At 39.3% G+C, this 19274-nt stretch overlaps 2 protein-coding genes across 4 annotated transcripts in view; both read left to right on the forward strand.

The window, feature by feature from the left end:
* The window catches only part of LOC114942025 (tubulin monoglutamylase TTLL4), a 137473-nt gene that overhangs the window by 115088 nt on the left and 3111 nt on the right, over positions 1 to 19274 (forward strand). For all 3 annotated transcript variants that reach the window (XM_029317290.2, XM_029317287.2, XM_029317288.2), the window contains exon 4: positions 18959 to 19012. The gene's annotated coding sequence lies outside the window, so the exon portion shown is untranslated. The remainder of the gene's footprint in view (positions 1 to 18958; positions 19013 to 19274) is intronic.
* Positions 14758 to 16012, forward strand: LOC114942027 (enhancer of split mbeta protein). Its single transcript, XM_029317292.2, has one exon. It carries the CDS (start codon positions 15023 to 15025, stop codon positions 15614 to 15616), a length of 594 nt encoding a protein of 197 aa, XP_029173125.1. The 5' UTR covers positions 14758 to 15022; the 3' UTR covers positions 15617 to 16012.

Raw genomic sequence — 19274 nt, forward strand, 5'->3', positions numbered from 1 at the left:
CGCGCGTACGCGAAGGCCGCGCACGAAATAATGGGGCGATTATTACGAGCGGGGCCGGATTATTACGCTATCTCGGCGCGGCGGACCGTTCGCTTTAATTAAAAGACGTCGTCGAGCCGCGTACAACAAGAAGCGATACACGACACGATCTGTATGTCGAGAGAGCCCGCGCGTTGCTAACGGGAGGGAGAAGAAGGAGAGGGATCAACGGGCCCCTGACGTGAGCCGGCTCTTTTTTTTTTTTATTTTTTTTTTTTCTCTTTTTCACCGACGATTGATCGAGGCGAACCTCGCGACAGAATGCCCGACGCAAGGCCAGCACACGAGCCGCACACGAGCAGCACACTTTCATGATGCTTTTCGTACCGCATATGCATTGTGACCGCGAGGGAGAGACAGAGAATAGCTTCGACTGGAGGCAATCGAGGCCCATCTATTTTACTCCGAATGCATCGGAATATGGTCCGATTTGGGGTCGATGCAGTGTCGGCTCGATGTAAAAAATTCGACGGGGGCCAATGGAATTTTTATCTTGCTTCATACGCATGTAGAGTATACGTCAAACAATATATTTTAAATTAATAACTATCCGAATTATGCACGTAATATTTTTTATTTACACCTGATAAGTTTTTTTTAGAGATATTTACACGGAATTAATTGTTATTTTACATTTAAAATATATCTCGCAGAAATTATATCTATCTATAAAGAAATATTGCTAAATATTTAATTATTCTTGAGGTGATACACATGTCATGTACGTCAAATAATATAATTAAAATTAATAATTACTCGAATTATGCACGTAACATTTTTGATTTACACCTGATAAATTTTTCACAGATATTTACACGAAATTAATTAGTATTACTTGCTATTGCTTATTTTATATTTAAAATATATCGGAATTAATTGTTATTTTACATTTAAAATATATCTCGCAGAAATTATATCTATTTATAAAGAAATATTGCTAAATATTTAATTAATCTTGAGGTGATACACATGTCATGTACGTTAAATAATATATTTTAAATTAATAATTACTCGAATTATGCACGTAACATTTTTTATTTACACCTGATAAATTTTTCACAGATATTTACACAAAATTAATTAGTACTACTTGCTATTACTTATTTTATATGTAAAATATATCGCGCAGGAATCATCTATCTATAAAGAAATATTGCCAGGTATTTAATAATTCTTGTGGTTTCGCGATCGAATTTCGGGGTGCGAAAAAATTGCGCGCCAGTCCTGAGCGGCTGCGACACACTTGCGGGGTTTTTGGGCCGACTATGATCGGGGGAGTCTGCGAAACGGGCCCCTTGTAACACGGGAAGACTCCGTTCGCCACGTTCCCACGAAGGTGAGGCACCACCTGTGCGTCAGAATGAGGGCGAGGGCAACCCCGTGAATCGGGGAGACGAATGAACGGACGCTATGATTTTCGACCCTAATTTCGATCCAGAAAAAAGGAGCTGCCCACTCAGCCCTTACGGCAGGCCGAAAAGGGTGTTAAACGAGCCGAGGTTAAGCCAGGAACGCGCGGTAGTTAGTTTTCCAATCTGAAAAGCGAGGGTGAGATTGGACTTTTAAATGTTGATGCGAGGACGCGGGCTTATTTTAACGAGAAAGATAGAGGGCAGAGGGGTTAAAAGGATAATGGAGAATCATGAATTCCATTTATCCGAGATTTATTTTTCGTCGATCGCGCATACATAGTGAAGAAATCAAATTTATTATTTATTCTAAAATGACAAGTGTCGCGCTTCAAGCATATTTAGTCAAATTAAATTTTTTGTCACACAAATCATTCAATTACATTTGGAGTCACATTGGAGCTGAAGGCGCATCGCGGTCTTGAAATTCCGCAGATTGTAAGCGCGAGTAACAAATTACGTAGAAAGCGGGAGCGCTTAATAAAGTTAGAGGACCTGCTCGGGCTCTCATTAAGGAATCGAAGAGGCTCCAGATGAATCTCTCTATCGCCGCGCAAGCTGCCACTTTCAAGTGGCCGCTAAAATTAACGGACTAAAATTAACTTCTATACAGAGGCCGGACGCGCCTTATTTTTCCAGACATCGTCGGCCCCTCGTCAACGCGCAAACGATGAGCGGACTAATTAACGAGCACCACCAATTAACGTAGTGCCCGCGGTGATTCCACATCGCAGGCGTGTTCCACATTTTCACGTTGTAAAGTGATGCGTTTGTTTGCGGCGATCCCTCTTACCGGCATCATATTTCTTCGTTAAAGAAAAGACCGAAAAATCAGCTCTGAAATTATTTCAAATCTAGACATCACGTTGAGTTCTTCCCTTTGTTTAAATTTGATAATAATCGCTGAAAAATAATTTCGTGATTATTATGAAGAAATAGAAGTCTGTTGTGTCTCCATAGTCTATTTTCTGTTCGCTTGAAAAGAGAAATAAAATTACTTTTATACAATTAAGTCGGAAAAAAGAAGATACTTATCAAGAACGTATTAAGTTAACGAAACTATGAGCTCATTAGTTGCTAGTATTTTTTTTATATCAATGTACGTAATCATCATAAATCATAAAGTATAACATTTTCTCTTTAACTATTTTTTTTTTATTTCAATAATTATCAAAACTATATATAAATGATCTTTTATATATCAATAGTGGAAAGAAAATATTTTATATCCTACCCTAACAGCACAACATATCCAAACATCCTTTGTATATCTTCTAGATATCCTTTGAACGTCTTTTGGATATATGTACTGTTAGGAATATATAGTATTAAAATAAATGACATATTTACATTTTGAAACTTGTATATAAACGTGACTAGTTGATTTATATCTCTCTTTAAGACGCGCATCTTAACAAAGTATTTGCGTCATTAAGGCTACACGACAACCCGAAATTGCGTTACGACCGACACGTTCCTGCGGTGCATTGTTCCCGTTGCGGTCTCGACTATCTCGCGAAATTCGTCAAACAATTCTGACGACGACGTCGATTTTCGCGACACCGAGAACTCGTGTACGCGCGCGATTAAAAGTGGAAGTTTGCGGGTATCTGCTGGCACCGTTGCTCGACTGACCTCCCGGTCGGGGACCGATTCGGACTACCCGAAGCAGGTGTTTTCGTGGAGGAGAGGAACCGGATCCGCACACGTACGACATTGCACACGGGGACGCACGATTATACACGAGGGACTATATAACGGTACGGGCGATGAGAAAAATGCCAACCGCGAAAATTGCGGCACTCCGCGCGACCTCGACACTTTTTCTCCACGTTCGAGAGAGTCAAGCCGCCATACACCGGTAACAGTATATATTATTCCTCGTGGCCGGGGCGAGGCCGAGCACGTGAGTCACATATCGTGCGTTTGCATCGCACGGACTATCGTTAACAAGCGAGCAGCTGGCGCGGATCCTCACCTGACGCGCCTCATAATTGAGTCCCGCTAAACGGGTCACGCGGTCACTTTGATATTTATCGAGTTCGCGTGTGTCGCCGTTTTCGATCTCGTCCTCTCCTCTTCTTCCCTTTTGTGTGTTGTTCTCTTTCCCGGTAATTAAATTCTCGAGGCAACAGGAAGCGCGTAACTGTATATAATTTTCATCGATGCTGGACCTGGAATCAAACTGTCACGTTCTTACAATCACGAGCGCGAATAATTAATCCTTCCTTCGATGGATCGTCGACGATCACACCTGTGGAGCGAATAAAGATGATGAGTGTCCGCTTTTAAGCGCGGATTAGCCTACTTTGCTGCCCTCTCTTCGCTTGTAAATGTTTTGTGCATCTACATCATGCTATCTCTCGAATCAAATTCCAATGAAACGAAAGAGCTCTGTTTATAATAGCTAAAAGAAATATCAAAATTGCTCAGAAAAGAGAAGGATATTTAATTAAAAATTTTCCGAATTGTTAATCTCCCTTTGAAGCTATCTCTAGCATTAGCTTATTGTTAGTTTAGCTATATCTCTTGCTCGTTAAAGAAACTGCAGTTTATCTTAAATGATCGATCAATTTTATCCTCGTCCCTGACTAGCTAGACGAGCGAATTTTAATGAGTCGAGAGCGATGATTGCGTAGTGATTGTTTGAAATCGTCTACCCCGAGTTTCTGGCAACGCAACCGAACGAATTTGATTGGCGGATTCTTCGCAATAATCACGCAGCATATAGATAGAAGTCCTAATTTCCGAGAAACGATTCGACCGCATTTAACGATCTAGAAATAGTAGGTTTCCAATAATCGCGTAAACGTTTTCGAATTCAGAAGTTTCGCCAGTTTGGAATTGCTAGCCTCGTTTTTCAATTTGATCGGTTCTTCACAAAACTCGAACAAACATCGACAAACGATCAATTGACTTTTTTTCGTGAAACGTGCTGCTTAATTTCTGCCTTGTTTAATTTGCCTTTAAATTGTTGTAGAATTTGTCCTCATATTCAAATTATTTAATACTGATAAATTTTTCGAAACCGGTTTGCTACTTTAACATAACTCGCTTATGAAGAAATGTTATTAATTTAAAAAATTTCGACGAGACTATTTGTTTTCAACAATCAATAGCTATATGATTTAATGTAAATAAATGAACGACGGATATATCTGCGAAATCATAGCGCAATAATATACAGTTAGAAGTTGAAGTATCATTTAATGAAAATTAATTCATTGTTTTTTGGTTACACAAGCTTAATCGTTTGAAATTGTTTTGTGCTCGATTATTTGCGGTACTTTCTGTCTTCTGTATCCAGACAGATGATGCAATGTAACAAACGGTATCGGTGTCGGATCTCAGCGTCACTTAACGTCTCGAGAGGAAAGAGATCCGTTTGACTTAATGGCTGATTATGTGCGCTGCGTATGGATTAAGTTGTCTCACGATATCAAGCGGCTTCTTCTTTGTGAGGGTTAATCGTATACGAAAAGAACACGAGAGAAATTGATGTGGGAAGGAGAGATCGGATTCGAACGTATACAAAGACCAAATAAAATCCAGATCCAGAGATTCTCTTAAAAGGAGTCACATTCTTTTCGAATGTACAATCTTTTATTTCTTTCTAAATCGTGATCGAGATGACTTTTTGGATAAGATAGTCAGATTTCGTAATTAAGTTCCTCCCCGTCAAACGGTGAAAGGTAAAGTTTATCGGAAACATCGAAACGTTCCTCGCGAGTCTCACTGATGAGATCATTAATAAAATCATCGTAATACATTCCTCTTTAAAAAAGAATTTGGAATATTACTATTTTTAATGTATAATTTATTCCTTAAATTTATATTATCCACGCTGTTATATATTTCGCATTCATAAAAAATAATGAACTATTTTATAAATTAAAAATTTAGAAAATACAACTGGAATTTTATATAAGAAAAATTCTGCTATATTCTTATATCTCGATTATTTTAGATGTCTCCAGATCTTATGCATTATTAATGCCGATCAATTATGGAATACAGTAATTCATTTCGTATAAAATCAAACTGAAATATCTGAAAAAAACATGTAACATCGCGAATAACAGTCATTCCTATGCTTTCGATACGGCGTCTGTCATCGGTGTCAGCTGTAGGTTTACGTAAATCACAGAAACCTGGCGTTTTGCATGCGGCAGCGATCCCGATCTGATTGGCGGCGCGGCCGATTTCGAAGTCGTTAAACTCATTTCCTCTCGCGGCGCACCATCCTCGGTGACTTTCACCTCGCTCGGCCAGATTGAGCGGTATAAAGCCCGTCAAGCCTTACGTAAGCCCGGACGTGCGCAGGCATTCGGTCCCATCCGCACGAGCTCGATTAATCGCCACCGGTGAGCCTTGCCTTCCGTAAATCGCCGTGTTATGCTGCGCGTGCGATACGCGGGCGATGAATGCGACGTGATCTCGCTGCACCTTACATAAGCATTCGTCGAGACTTGGCTCGATCGCACCCGGCGCGACAGAAACGCGTACATATAAATGAAAGCTCCATTGATTTAAAAAACTAATTTTCAAACTTTCAACTATATCATTAAAACATCCAATTTAAGGGAAAGTTCATAATTATAACTAATTAATGCAATCAATTTTTACATGTCTTTTGAGTTAATCGTTTTTTACGATGGCAAAAAAAATACGTCTGCTACAATTTTTTTTTTTTCTAGCGCGACTTAAATTATAGTCTGAAAAATGTTTAATCTTATTTTTGCACTTTCGCCTGATAAATATTACGACATTATTATTACTGGCACTCTTGCGTGTAATGTAGACGCCCTATATATGTGATAATAGGAAGAGGAAGTTGCTCGATATTGTTTCGTTACGGTAACTTCCTTGTTCATTCACACGAATCGCTTTTACGAAGCGAGCAAAAAATACTTGAATGCGTGCGATAAGCGTTTCTGAAATTCCGAACAAGTGTTTAGATTGCGTTACTCAGTCAAGCAAAATGCCGTTTGCGTTTCAGTGACTACAGGTAGCGACGTTTGTTTTCTTAATTACTCATATCAGGCGCTCAAATAATCGGCTCGCATTGAAAGTTGCGTTCGCATCGCAGAAAGACATTGATTGACATTCGCTCAAAAGCGGTTGAAGCATTGAAACAAGAATGAAAGGAGAACTATAGTTGTCCAAGCTAGAGAGAAAAGTGTTTAGAGCGTATCTGTCCGACAACTGTTATTGAAATCACGAGATAACTCTCTTAGACTTTGTGAAAGGTCATAATTCGCGTATTAAACTTCGAAAAAAATATACCAGTAATTAAAGGCTCGTTTAATCCCGTGGTCGTCTCCGGGGATCGGTGTACATCCGTAAAAAGATTTCCAGCAGCTGGCACGTAAAAAAAAAACATGCATGTCGTGAACGTAACTTCAACATTGTGGCATGTGAAAAAAACGACGGGAATTATTACTGCCGCGCAAAAGGTAATTCTTGAGTCTCCTACATTAGTTAATCGGTGAGTCGTGTTCAAAGAGAAGAGCAAGCGAGGATGCAGCGCGAAGAAGCGGATAGATTCCGCGGCCTTAATTACCAACGAAAGTACATACATACATGTCCGTACATAGATTCGTAGAATGCGTGGCCGACAAGACATAGATGACTTGAAGCATGACAATGCTTCACGTGGTGAAGCACATGTCGAGATCCGTGACGAATCAACAGCTGCATAGTAATTACCTTTTGCTCGAGGAATTGTTATGAAATTCTTGCGCGTTTATATATATATATATATATATATTTTTTTTTTTATTTTTTTTAAATTTATACTTAATATGGTAACAACAGACCAATTTATACACGGCATGTTAGATATTTTCGTATGAACCACCTTCTTTTTTTTTGGTTGTTAAATGCAGATGACAACGTGTTTGTGACAGTTTAATTTGAACCGAAACGTCACGCTTCAACTTCTCTTGCAACTTCTCTTGCAACTTTTCTTAAGTGCACATAATTGAACGGCAACTTTCAATGAGAGATAAGTCAGTATAATATTTTCGTTCGCGCTTTCTCTCGTCTTTCTCTTCAAGTTTTAAATAACCCCTGCGATTTTGCTTTATCCGACAAACATTACAGTTCTAAAGCTCGCACACGCAGTATGGTAGAAATTAGTAGAATCTGTACCAACTTTTTGATTTCATTGTACAGCGCAATTATTTAAATTGCATCGAGGGAATTATTCCCGCGAAAGAGATTCCTCGAAGAGCGCATAAAGAAGATGTAGGAAAAAGTTGGGCAAAAAGGTGGAAAAGTGACGGACGTTGCCGCGGGCAACGTAATGGCGTTAGGCTATAATGTAGGCAGCGTGCGACGTAAACGCTTTATTTACGGGTGGCACGAGTGAGACGAGAAAGAGAGCGAGAGGATACCAAGGCACGAACGGAAGGCAGACTGAAGATAAACAGCGATTATGCCTCTTCGTAAAGTGCGGGTGAAATTATATATCGCGTTTGCACGGAGACAGGAGAAATAAGAAGCAGGCGAGACAGACGCGGAGCTGTGGAAGCTCGGAGGAGAGCTTTTGACGGAAACCGTGAATAATCGTTACATTAATGGCAAATCGAGCTCGAACGAGGATACGGGCAAGGTTATTGCCTGCAACCCGCGTGGAAATAATCGAAGGAAGGCGCGATTTTTATCCTTTATTCCAGCGGATGGAAGCGTGAAATTCTCTGAGGCTCCAAAAAAGGGGAAACGACGGCGAGATGAAAGATGTAGATAGGGTTTGTTAATCGTGACACGCGTCAATCCTAATTGGATAAGCCTGAAACATACGTTTAAGAGCTGAGGTACGACTTTTTGAACGTGTGAATAGCGCGTCGTTATTAATTTTATGTTAAATGCGCGAGCATGTAAAGTCGGCGCGGTATAATTAGACGCTTAATAAGACACTTGCATACATACGTTAACCAATCTTTGACGAAAGTAATGTGACGAGGCAAACCAAATGCGCAAAGACGCCTTCGTAATTATAAGATATCAAGATTACAGTTCCTCCCTTCGCAATTAACGTGCGTACGCAAAATTCCATAAAACCGTGCTTTAAATATAACGAAACGCGTAATTTCGATTTTACGACCGGTAAGAGTTAGAAAAATGTTTATTTTTTTGGAAGATTTTTTTTGTGCGAAACACTAACTTTAATGGTTTTGACAATAATTCTGAATGTTCAGATTTAAATATTTAATGCAGTGCGGAATTTATTGACACAAGGCGCCATCATATGCAAAGAGTAAACCTAAGAAGAAGAAAAGGGAGGAAAAATGCAAGATGTATACTTTTTTGAAATTACGGAATGCAATATACGAGCAAGACTGCAGCACTTTGTTTGCCCATAATAAGAATGCTTTTATAACTGACGTTTATTACTGGCGCTATAATAACATCGGAGCTGCGGTTGACATCAAACACATTATTAGCAGCCTTTTCGTTAAACATTTTAATCTAGGTAAAGTATATAATAAAATATCCGGTGTATCGGCAACAAAAAGTAATAATTTGATATCATTATCTTTATGTCAATGTAAAAAATGATTAGCTTTATCGGAAATATAAATCAATATTATCTGGAATATATTATATCTCGTAATTATACTAGAAAATAATGAAGAGAACGATGAAATAATTGATGTAAGTTTTATTTTTACGGCGTAAAATGAATACGAAAGAAATTAAACGATTGTAATTAGCAAACAAAAATAATCTTGTCGCTTTTAATTTAATTTCTTAGACAAGCTATTTTACGAAATAAAAGGTTGTTTGTATTAAAAAGACATGCGTATGATTATTAAAATTAATAAAACACAAATAGATTGTTGCACCGTTGTTATGTTCTACAAGATATTATAACAAAAAAAAATTGAAGATTAATATTAATTTCTACGTAAGACAATATTTTTATAGTATAAAATTGTCGCGTGGTATATACAGGTATACATAAGTATTTCTTGATTTTTATCCCCGGCTGTGTCAAAGTCGATGCGATCGTGTTCAGTCACAGTATAAAAAGAGTATTAACGTATTACCGCGTTTATATACCGGTCTCTCGCGACCTACTCCAAGGACTGTCGGCGTAATTCGCCACGAGCTCGCGAGGAAGAAAAAACGAGGTAGCTGGGAGGAAGGAAAGGAAAGACAGAGAACATAAACGCAGAGAAGAGAGAGAGAGAGATGGGTCCCTCGACGACGCCGTCGGCGTCGTAGGGTGCCTGCAAGATGCGGGCAACAATGTGGCCCGTGCTGCGTACAATAGCCTCCGCATTATGTGCACAACGCGGCGATGGGGCAGCGCTAAGATTACAATACCAACTGGTTGCCTCCTCTTCTTACAAAGGAGGACTCGGCGCACACAATGGCGAGAAAGAAGGAACGCTCGCGCGCATCGTATCACACCGTGCGTACGTATTGCACACGCAATGCGCCGGAGCGATGGGATAAAATAGATATTTTATCATAAATCTGACAAAAAATTAGATTAATTAAAAAAAAATTTTAATTAGCTTTATTTTCCTCTTGAAGAGAAATTATAGTAAATTATTTGTAGTGTGAGAAACATAACTTTATTCATTGCAATGATATGTTATTAAACATCGAACGGAGATTATACGAATTTCTTATACGTGTGATAAATCGTCACTTTCATCCTCTTCGAACGCACGAACAAATATTTATGGGATAGAATAGATATTTTGTTATAAATCTGACCAGGATGATTTATATTAAAAAACTTAGATTAATTAAAAATTTTTTAAATTAGGTTTATTTTTCTCTTGAAGAGAAGTTATACTAAATAAGTTTTAGTATCAGAAACATAACTTTGTTCATAAAAAAATATATTCAAATGATAAAATGATATACCATATGTATAAGTGGTAAAGTTGCAATAATATATTATTAAACATCGAACGGAGATTATATGAATTTCCTGCGTGCGATAAATCGCCACATATTGAATTCAATTTTCCAACAATTCCTCGCCAGGGATAGAGTGCGAAGCTTTTCCTCGCTCGCGATCGCGTCGATCCCATCGCTAGGCGCGCCACACGCGGTCCGTTGCAACGCGTGTTTTCACGTGATGGGGTCGGCTTCCACAGGCCTGAGAACATTCCCACGTTCCGTAGCACGAGCCAAGAGTATACAACCGGAAGAATTTCGGAGGCCAGGCTACCCATTCTGCCGAGGGAGAACGAAAGAGAGAGAGAGAGAGAGAGACCTTGCGAACGCGAGGAACGGAGAGAGATATAAACGGTGGATAACTGAGCGGTGGAGAAAAAACAGGGCGGTGGATATGGGGAGAGAGAATAGGCTCGACGACCGCCTTTGCGACCGGGCGGGAGAAGAGGACGGAGACGCCGGAAGTGCACCGACGCGCCACGAATTAGCATCAACGACCTTCGTACCTTTTTCTGCGCCGACAGACGGGGTCGTCGTGGTGGAGCACGAAGAGGCTTTGGGCGCAATCAGGGCGGAGCACGGAGGTGATCGAAGATCCCTGAAGAGATTCCGGATTCGGTAAATATTACCGTTGCTCGTTCGAACGATGGGGAATTACTGTTTTAGCTCGGGGAAAATACATCGATCGTTTATTTGCGCTGCGCATCGCGGTTCGAAAACAAAGGGGAGGATAATTAACGCTTTACTCTGATATAGATATTGATAATAAATTATGTACGCTGCGATGATATAGCGAAACTCGAGCCTACTCATTTATTATATTTCCCGGAACATTTTCTTACGTTTGTTTGTAAGAGGTACGCGCGCGGAATATCGTATATCAATTATTATTTCTTCTCGTGCATTTATCGCGTCCGTTATATATTTGCCCAAGGGGCAAAGCAGCGTTCCCGTTTGAATCAAAGTTGTTGGCTGCTATTATTTGCGCGAGCATTGCAATGTGCTCTTAGCGATGTGATTATTTAACACGCAATTGTGCAATTTTATATACATGTTTTATTTTATATTGTTGTCTCTTCTTTCAACACACATTTTGCTTACAACATCATATATTAATACTATTATTGCTCTGTAAAATTGGTGGTTTAATATTTCGAACACTATACTAAATTATAACACATTGCTCCGAAAAATAAAATCCTAAAATTTTATTAAAAATCTGGGCAAAAAACATAAATTTGGCTTATCATAAAGTCTGCTTTAAATTAATTTAACAAAATAAAAATAATAAATAAATTTTATTATCAATGTTATTCTTACTTCATGATAATAACCATCATTTTCGTGAAGTGCTCCAAAATTCTGTCCGTTTAAATGTCAATTAATATATGCCTTTTAATTATGTATTAAATTGGATTCGCTCAATGTTTCATTACATTAATTAATTTTATGAATTTTTATAAAACAATTTTAGGAACCCTATAATTTAAAAATTTCACATTTAATCCGATACGTCCGACAAACTCGTTGCACATATAAAATATCCAATTAACGAGTTGCGCGTAAACGTTAACGTGTGAGATTAAGTGGAATCTTTCTCCCGGGGTTAAACTTCCTCGATCTCTCGAGGAAGCGTGCGATTTCTTAAAGGGCTGGGAAGGGAAGGGGATGCAAGCACGTAAAAAAAAAAAAAAAAATGCATCGTATCCAGAAACGAATTACAAACCATCGTCGGGAATCACGTAAGGACATGTTGGCAGCGCATGCCTGGTGTACGTACAACCGCTGCAGGAATATCAACATTTCATTCGCCGGAGCGGGCGTAACGAGTTGTTAACGGGGGGCAATAATATGTACCCGGTGTCCCGGCGGTAGCGCCGCGGATAAGGCTCGTTTCGTCGGGGCTTAACTGGCCTACGTACATGCGCGTACCGCCACATCCGGCTTGTATGACCAATCAATGTAATTATCCTACCGGTCTTCTACCGGCTCGGCGCGCTCGCTGCTGCCTTATTTTCGTCCATCCGAGAACGCACTTGCCAGGCAGAAACTGTGATCTCAAAAAAAGGGTGGAGGGAATAAATTGATATTGATGAATCAGCAGAGATATATAATAGAGGAGATGTATACATGTACAAATATATGATCGCGATATGAATTACACTCGGTAAAAAAATTAATAATAAATACGAAAAAGAAATACGCGGTGGTCAGATGTAATTATTCGAGCATTTTTTTTTTCAAAAAGACATATGTAAGAAAAGTAATAATTTTAATTAGAGATTATTAGTACAAAATTATATTTGTTGTTCTTCTACTTTGCCTCTCTTGCTAGAATAATGGATTTAGATTTATGTTATTAACATTTTGTTCAGTTTTGTGTATTTACTACACGACGAATACGCCTAAAATATTAACTCTAGACTGGTGCCATCTTATACGGAGACTTTAAAGTAGATAAAAAAGTTCCCGAGGACAGGCTTATCTTCTTCATAGGGATTTCTACTTACACAGGCGAGTCTTTCTCAATCGAGAATATTTTTGATTGTCCTCCTAAAGATTGTCCGTCCGACAGAATTTCCCTACCGAAATCAATTGCCGTAGCTGTTGTAATCTCGGACAAGATCGGTAATTAAGCGGAGGTTCTATGTCCGAAAAAACGGGGGTTTTTTTTTTAATGAAGGCGTCGTAGTAATATCCGAATGGCCTGTGAGCCGACTATAGCTGCTTTTGCGTTTATAGACCCGAAGGCTCGTAAATACTCGACCGGCCCACTCGGGGCCTTGTTTGGGGTATCGGTTTCCGAAAAGGACTGAACACCTCGTTAAGTCCCGCAAGCGAAGCCCGGTCCTAGAATAGGCGGATCATTAAGATTGTACGTTTATAATTCAAAACATCGGCTCCCGGACCCACTCGATTGCACCGGAACCGGTTGTCGGAAACCCTTTAAGAGATCTCTCTAATATCGCACTAATCTCAAACGAAATATGCAAAATTCTCTCAAGGTATGCAAATCTTTTAAGCAGGAAGAGATCGTAGGTTAATTGTATTCGAATTTATTCTGGGAACTGAACATATACATACTCGGTGAGAATATATCGAAATGTTCTCTTCCGTCGCAGAAACAGTAATTGAATATGGATGAAGAATAGAATTTTCATTTCTCGCGCATAGAATCGAAAAGTATTTGTAATCAAAATTTATAATTTGTACTCAAAATCAATCACATAATCTGTTATCTTTCTCTTCTATATATTTTTATATAGGAGAGATTAATAATTCAAAAAAGGTTTTCATTTATAAATGTCTTGTATATCAAATAAAAATTCCTATGCGCATCTAACAATGCAATTCGTATAAGACAACACAAGTTTTTATTGAATAATCGCAAAAACATAAGAGCATAAAAGAGGGCGGGGGTCATTGTGATATTTGTTTCCATTGTTTCTACGCGAAGAGAGAGATGCGAATTATTGGTCCAGCCGCGTCAACCGTTCGCCAAGACGTGATTCACTTCGGCGAAGTGCCGGGAGTGTTGCTGACACGCGCGTGCACGTGCACCACGTCGGTGGTAACTCGGTGAATCAACAAGTGTCGTGCCTCGAGCGCGGATGCGCAAATCTAGGTAGTATTTAGTTGCACGTCGATTGGAAATGTCAAACGGAACGTGCATCCTCTCAACTATTTTCATTATTTTCTATTTTAATTCAATCAAGTTACATCCACGCAAAAAGCAATCGCGCATCTCTCATAGCTGCACGTGTCTAATTTTCGAAGAGAATCGAATATATTTTTATCGCGCAAATTTTGCTTCGTCTCTGCATGTGCATCATAATTTCTAAATAGAATATAAGAAATAAAAAAATAGCACGATCAGTTAAATAACGCAACACGCAGCGTGTCCAAAACAATCGAGAATACCGAGAGAAATGTTGGTTCTCCAATAAGGGGTTGAGTCTAAGCTTTCGCGAAGCGGCGCACTCCGTCTTCGTAGATTCATTCACGATAATCTCTACCTCCGGCGCGATCGTCCTCGCGCCGTTCTGCCGCGCGAGTCGTCCTCGTGCTGGTCGCGCGTCGTGGCGTGTGCTTTCCTCGTTCTCCGCGCGCTTCGTCTCGTCGTCCAGGGCATAGTATGCAGGTGTGCGCTCTCGGTGAGCGAGGAGGGCCCCCTTCCTCTTTTCCCGGTCGGCAGGCGTCAAACGGCACAGAACCTGTGCAGGCCCCCCGATCTGTGGGAACGCTCCGGCCCGCGAGCTTCCCACGATACGCCACGGCTGCTGGCTGGCTGTACACGCAGCACCGTGCCTCTCGGACCCCTCTGCCATCCGAGCGTGCAGCGTAGGACGATTGGGGCACTGGTGGGGAACCGAGCGCGGTATATAAATAACGGGTTGTACCCCACCAGCGTCTCAGAACCCTCACGAACTCGTACGGGCTCAGACGCATTCTCGGCACTCCGAGAACAGCGAGCGCACATACTCGAAAGTCAGAGAGTACGCTTTTTGATTATTCGTGCATTCGCTTGAAATTTCCTACATCCCGCTGGATCCAGGTGATCCATCGGAAAACTCAGATCCCTTGTTTTGTGATCAGTGATAAATACGATAGATACGGCAGAGAGAGAGAGAGAGTGTGTGAACCTCATCGTCATGTCGCCGCACACGAGTTACACGCCGGTGAGCGGCATGGAGTACGAGGAACCAGTGTCGCGCACCTATCAGTACCGCAAGGTGATGAAGCCGATGCTCGAGCGCAAACGGCGCGCCCGCATCAATCGCTGCCTGGACGAGCTGAAGGATCTGATGGTGACCGCTCTGCAGGCCGAGGGCGAGAACGTGGCCAAGTTGGAGAAGGCTGACATCCTCGAGCTGACGGTACGTCATCTTCACACGTTGCGCGCCGCCAGGAGGCTCACTCTCACCCCGGAGAACAGCTACGCCGATCGTTTCCGCGACGGTTTCACCCAGTGCGCCCAGGAAGTGTCGACCTTCCTGTCGACGCCGGTCGCCGCGGCGGTGCATCCCGCCGCCGGCGCTCAGCTGATGCGACATCTCGGCGGCTGCCTTCGACGACTCGAGGGTCCGGCCGGCGCTAAACATGCGCTCGCGACGGCGGCGTCGAAGACGACCACCAGCCAGACCAGCGTGCCCCAGAACGTGTACACTCCTCCGCAGAGCCCTGTCAGTGTCGCGAGCTCATCCGGGGAGTCCTCCGAGTCGAACCCGGTCTGGAGACCCTGGTGATTTGGAGATCCTGGTTGGTTCTCGCGATGAAGATTCTTTCCTTCTGACGACGACGTAGCAAGGAGGAAAACAACGAAACGCCGTCTTCCAAACATTGACATTCTTGCGAGGCCCCTCGTTGAAATTTCTCGACAATTTTATGTTCATTCTTCGCAATGGGGTTTTTTAATCTGTCGCATTGTACATAGGTGATACAGCTTTAAGTGACGTCTGTGATAGGGTTTCATTTTGTACCTGAGATGACTATTTTCTCATAAAGAACATAGCGATTATTGTATAGATGTTAACTTGTTATGTTTAAGAATATCTTTTCGACGTAATGCCGTTTGGCATCATAATTGCGGCCCGACGGGTCGCAGGATTATCAATAAAACGTCTTGTTTCAATGATAAACAATGTCGAAATAATTACCATCAGACACCTATCCTTCTCTCCTTTATTAATCTTCTCGCAACAATCATACCAAAATCACGATGACGCGTAGCAGAATCTTATTTTATTTTAAAACATGAATAATTCTTCACGTAAATTAATATACAAATTATTAAAATTACTAGTAAATTGAGTAAGAAATATTACTAAAGTTTATTTGATGCAGAATTTTTAAATTTTAGATTACTACAATAATATCTTTCCGTAGCAAAAAGATTAATAAATACAATATAAATTAATAAGTTGTCAAAATGAAAAAGAAAACAATGACGTGGAATTAACATTTAATTCATCTTTTTATATTACCTCAGTTTTTTAAATTAATTAATTTATTTATTTATTAATCTTAGAACCATTTTTGCAATACATTTATAAAAATTATTTAATAGTAAATTTTTCTTAATTTAATACATATTTAATTTTGCGTCCGATTAATAAATTTTGAAAATAATAATAATTGTAAAATTGAATATAGGATTTACTCTATTCTTAGCGATTATATTTTTAAAAATATAATCGTATTTTTTATGTATTTTTATTACAAATTACAAGATTTTTATTACAAAATTGCAAAGGGCAAATAAAATAGTTCAAAAAGAAGATAAAACATTCTCTATTACATACAGATTCTTATTATGTTTTTGTAACGTTTACATCTGTTTATATCTGTATGTTCAATCACCACTTATACTATTATATTCTATAGATATATATGTACATATATATCGCCAAAAAAAACACGCGACTCGCGAAGACTATAAAAAGATAAAAAGCACACTCAAATTACATAGCAAAGCGGCGAGAAAAACGTTATAACAAGTCACCTTCGACGCATTCAAAAGACTTCTACAATGTTTGACCGGCCACGTTTAATCGCGCGGTGCGACATTGTAAGAAATCGAAAACTACCTGTCACCTGCCGTCGCTGTCCGGATAGCATGCCCAGAGGTGACGAAACTGACACATGAATATTAATGCATCCTACGTGACTTAATACGCGAGCAAAACTTTCTTGCACATCTCACAACGTTAAAACACAATTTAATCAATTTCTCTCATTCTCCACAGGCGTCAGGAACATTATGTCTGTTTCGTACACTTAACACGGGAAGATGTAATTTTATCCTCGCATTCTCTCACGCCGATACTCAGTCCGATGCTCTATGCGAATTAAAATTTTTTTACTTTGAAATTGATTTCTTCGACGCGTCGATTAGTACGCGCTAATCAGCATTAACCGAATTAATTCTTTTTTATATCAATAATTCGATTATGATTTAAAGAGAGATGAAATTTGTAATAAGCAAAAACATTTCTCCGAAAGTCATCGATCAAATCCCGATCGAGGGGCGCGACACTTTCACACTTTTTCGGGTCTTCCCGTTTTTGGTGCTGTATTTTTGGAGCATCGCGGCGTTAATTTGATTTTACATAAGTGGGACACGAAAGAAAATTAATTCTTTCTTTTTTGCAACTCCTGTCTTACTTTTCGATTAATGCACTCTCGCATTCTACCAACTGCGCGATCGATAACGAGTATTTAATTGCCACATTGTGGCTGGCATATTTACTTAACACGCGTTTCGAAGCGGCGAATTAATCGACGACTCCAACTTTTTATATCAGCATACTTGCACGTCTGCTTCAGCATCCTCGTATCAATTATCGTATGACATGGTTTCTGCGTATATTATATGTGCTCTGTATGCTCTCACAAATATATACGTAAATACATATCTATATATTAAGAGAAATGTGTGGTATAATTCTAACATCATAACTGTTAATCATTACAGTGTAAATTGATATTTATAGCAGTAGAATAAATACGTCTCTATTTTTGTATTTTTTATAGCCTTACAGTTAATTAGTCTCATTTTTAGAGAATTTAAACAATTTTGCAAGATACTTTTGTTATTAATAACATAAACTAGTTCTTCGCAGGTTATTATGAAAATTGCTAGAAAATTGCGGCAAATTATGAATTTCAAGAAAATATTAATCGACGAGTAAAACGCGTTGTTTTCAAGATAAGACTGTAAATTACGTAGCAATTTGACCTTGTCCTTCTTTTTTGTTTCCGTTCTTATCCCTAGTTTTCTATCCCTTTGAAAATGCGTCCGCGCCTTAAAAAATCAATCGCATGCGAACGGAAATAAACCCACCGTACCAGCTTCTCATTCAAGCGCAATGCACGATTGACAGGCGCGCACTACTCGCGTGCGAGAGATTGCGCTCGCAATTATCGAGATATATGATCCGGTCATTGACTCGCGAGCATTTAAATTGCAACGAATCGCTGTTAAAATACTCGACAAAAAGATATCTTTTTGCAGAAAAACAATAAAGAAATAAAGCATATCGAAAAAATAGAAACTATCTTCAAATATTTTTGCGATATTTAAATAAGAGATTTACTAGTCGAGGTATGAACTTAATCTTCGAATACTGATACTAATATTTAATAATATTTACAGTGCATCACTCTTATTGTTAGTGATCATAAAGTTTTTGTAGCAAAATTTGTTATGAATCTTTGACAGTTACTGATCAACCTTTAGAGAGCCGAGAATATAAATAAAAATTGAAATTAATTTCAAAGTTACACGTTTCGTTGCACGTTACAAATTCTATGTCATTGTCGAGAGTGATACATTGCAAGTATTATTATTTTATTATTACTTCATGTATTTTATTCGTCTTTGTGTGAGACTTTTTTTACTTTTCTCAACATACGCAAATGTAAATGTAAAATATAAAACTAAATTATTATTTTCATATTATCCTCCATGACACAAGGAAATGTAAATCGTCGTTTTTAGTATATTCAGAAAATATCAGAAATCATGCATATGTAGTATATTAGAATCTTTCCATTATAATAATTTGCGAATCAATTATGTGTTTCAGATTGTAGCCGCATAATAATGCTGGCAGCTGTTGACACTTAAACAACACGAATTGGTAAATACTTGCATATACTTTTCCTTTCGCAAATTTCTCTCATTTAATTTCGCGCGCATTTTATAATGCTCAAGTTTTCTCGACACGTGCGTTAATGCGCTTACGCTTGCGTCGACTACGAAGCAACATCATTTCATTCGGATCAGTTTCTATCGTGTTCATTGTTGTTGAGCCAAAATTGCTTAGCGATGTAATAATATTTTATCGCTTTGCAGCATTCGATTCTGTTACCGCAAGTCGTTTACAATTCTTATCGTATTTT

This window comes from Nylanderia fulva, unplaced genomic scaffold, assembly GCF_048542155.1.
Source record: "Nylanderia fulva isolate GAGA-0341 unplaced genomic scaffold, ASM4854215v1 Scaffold5, whole genome shotgun sequence".
Classification (NCBI taxonomy): Eukaryota; Metazoa; Arthropoda; class Insecta; order Hymenoptera; family Formicidae; genus Nylanderia; species Nylanderia fulva.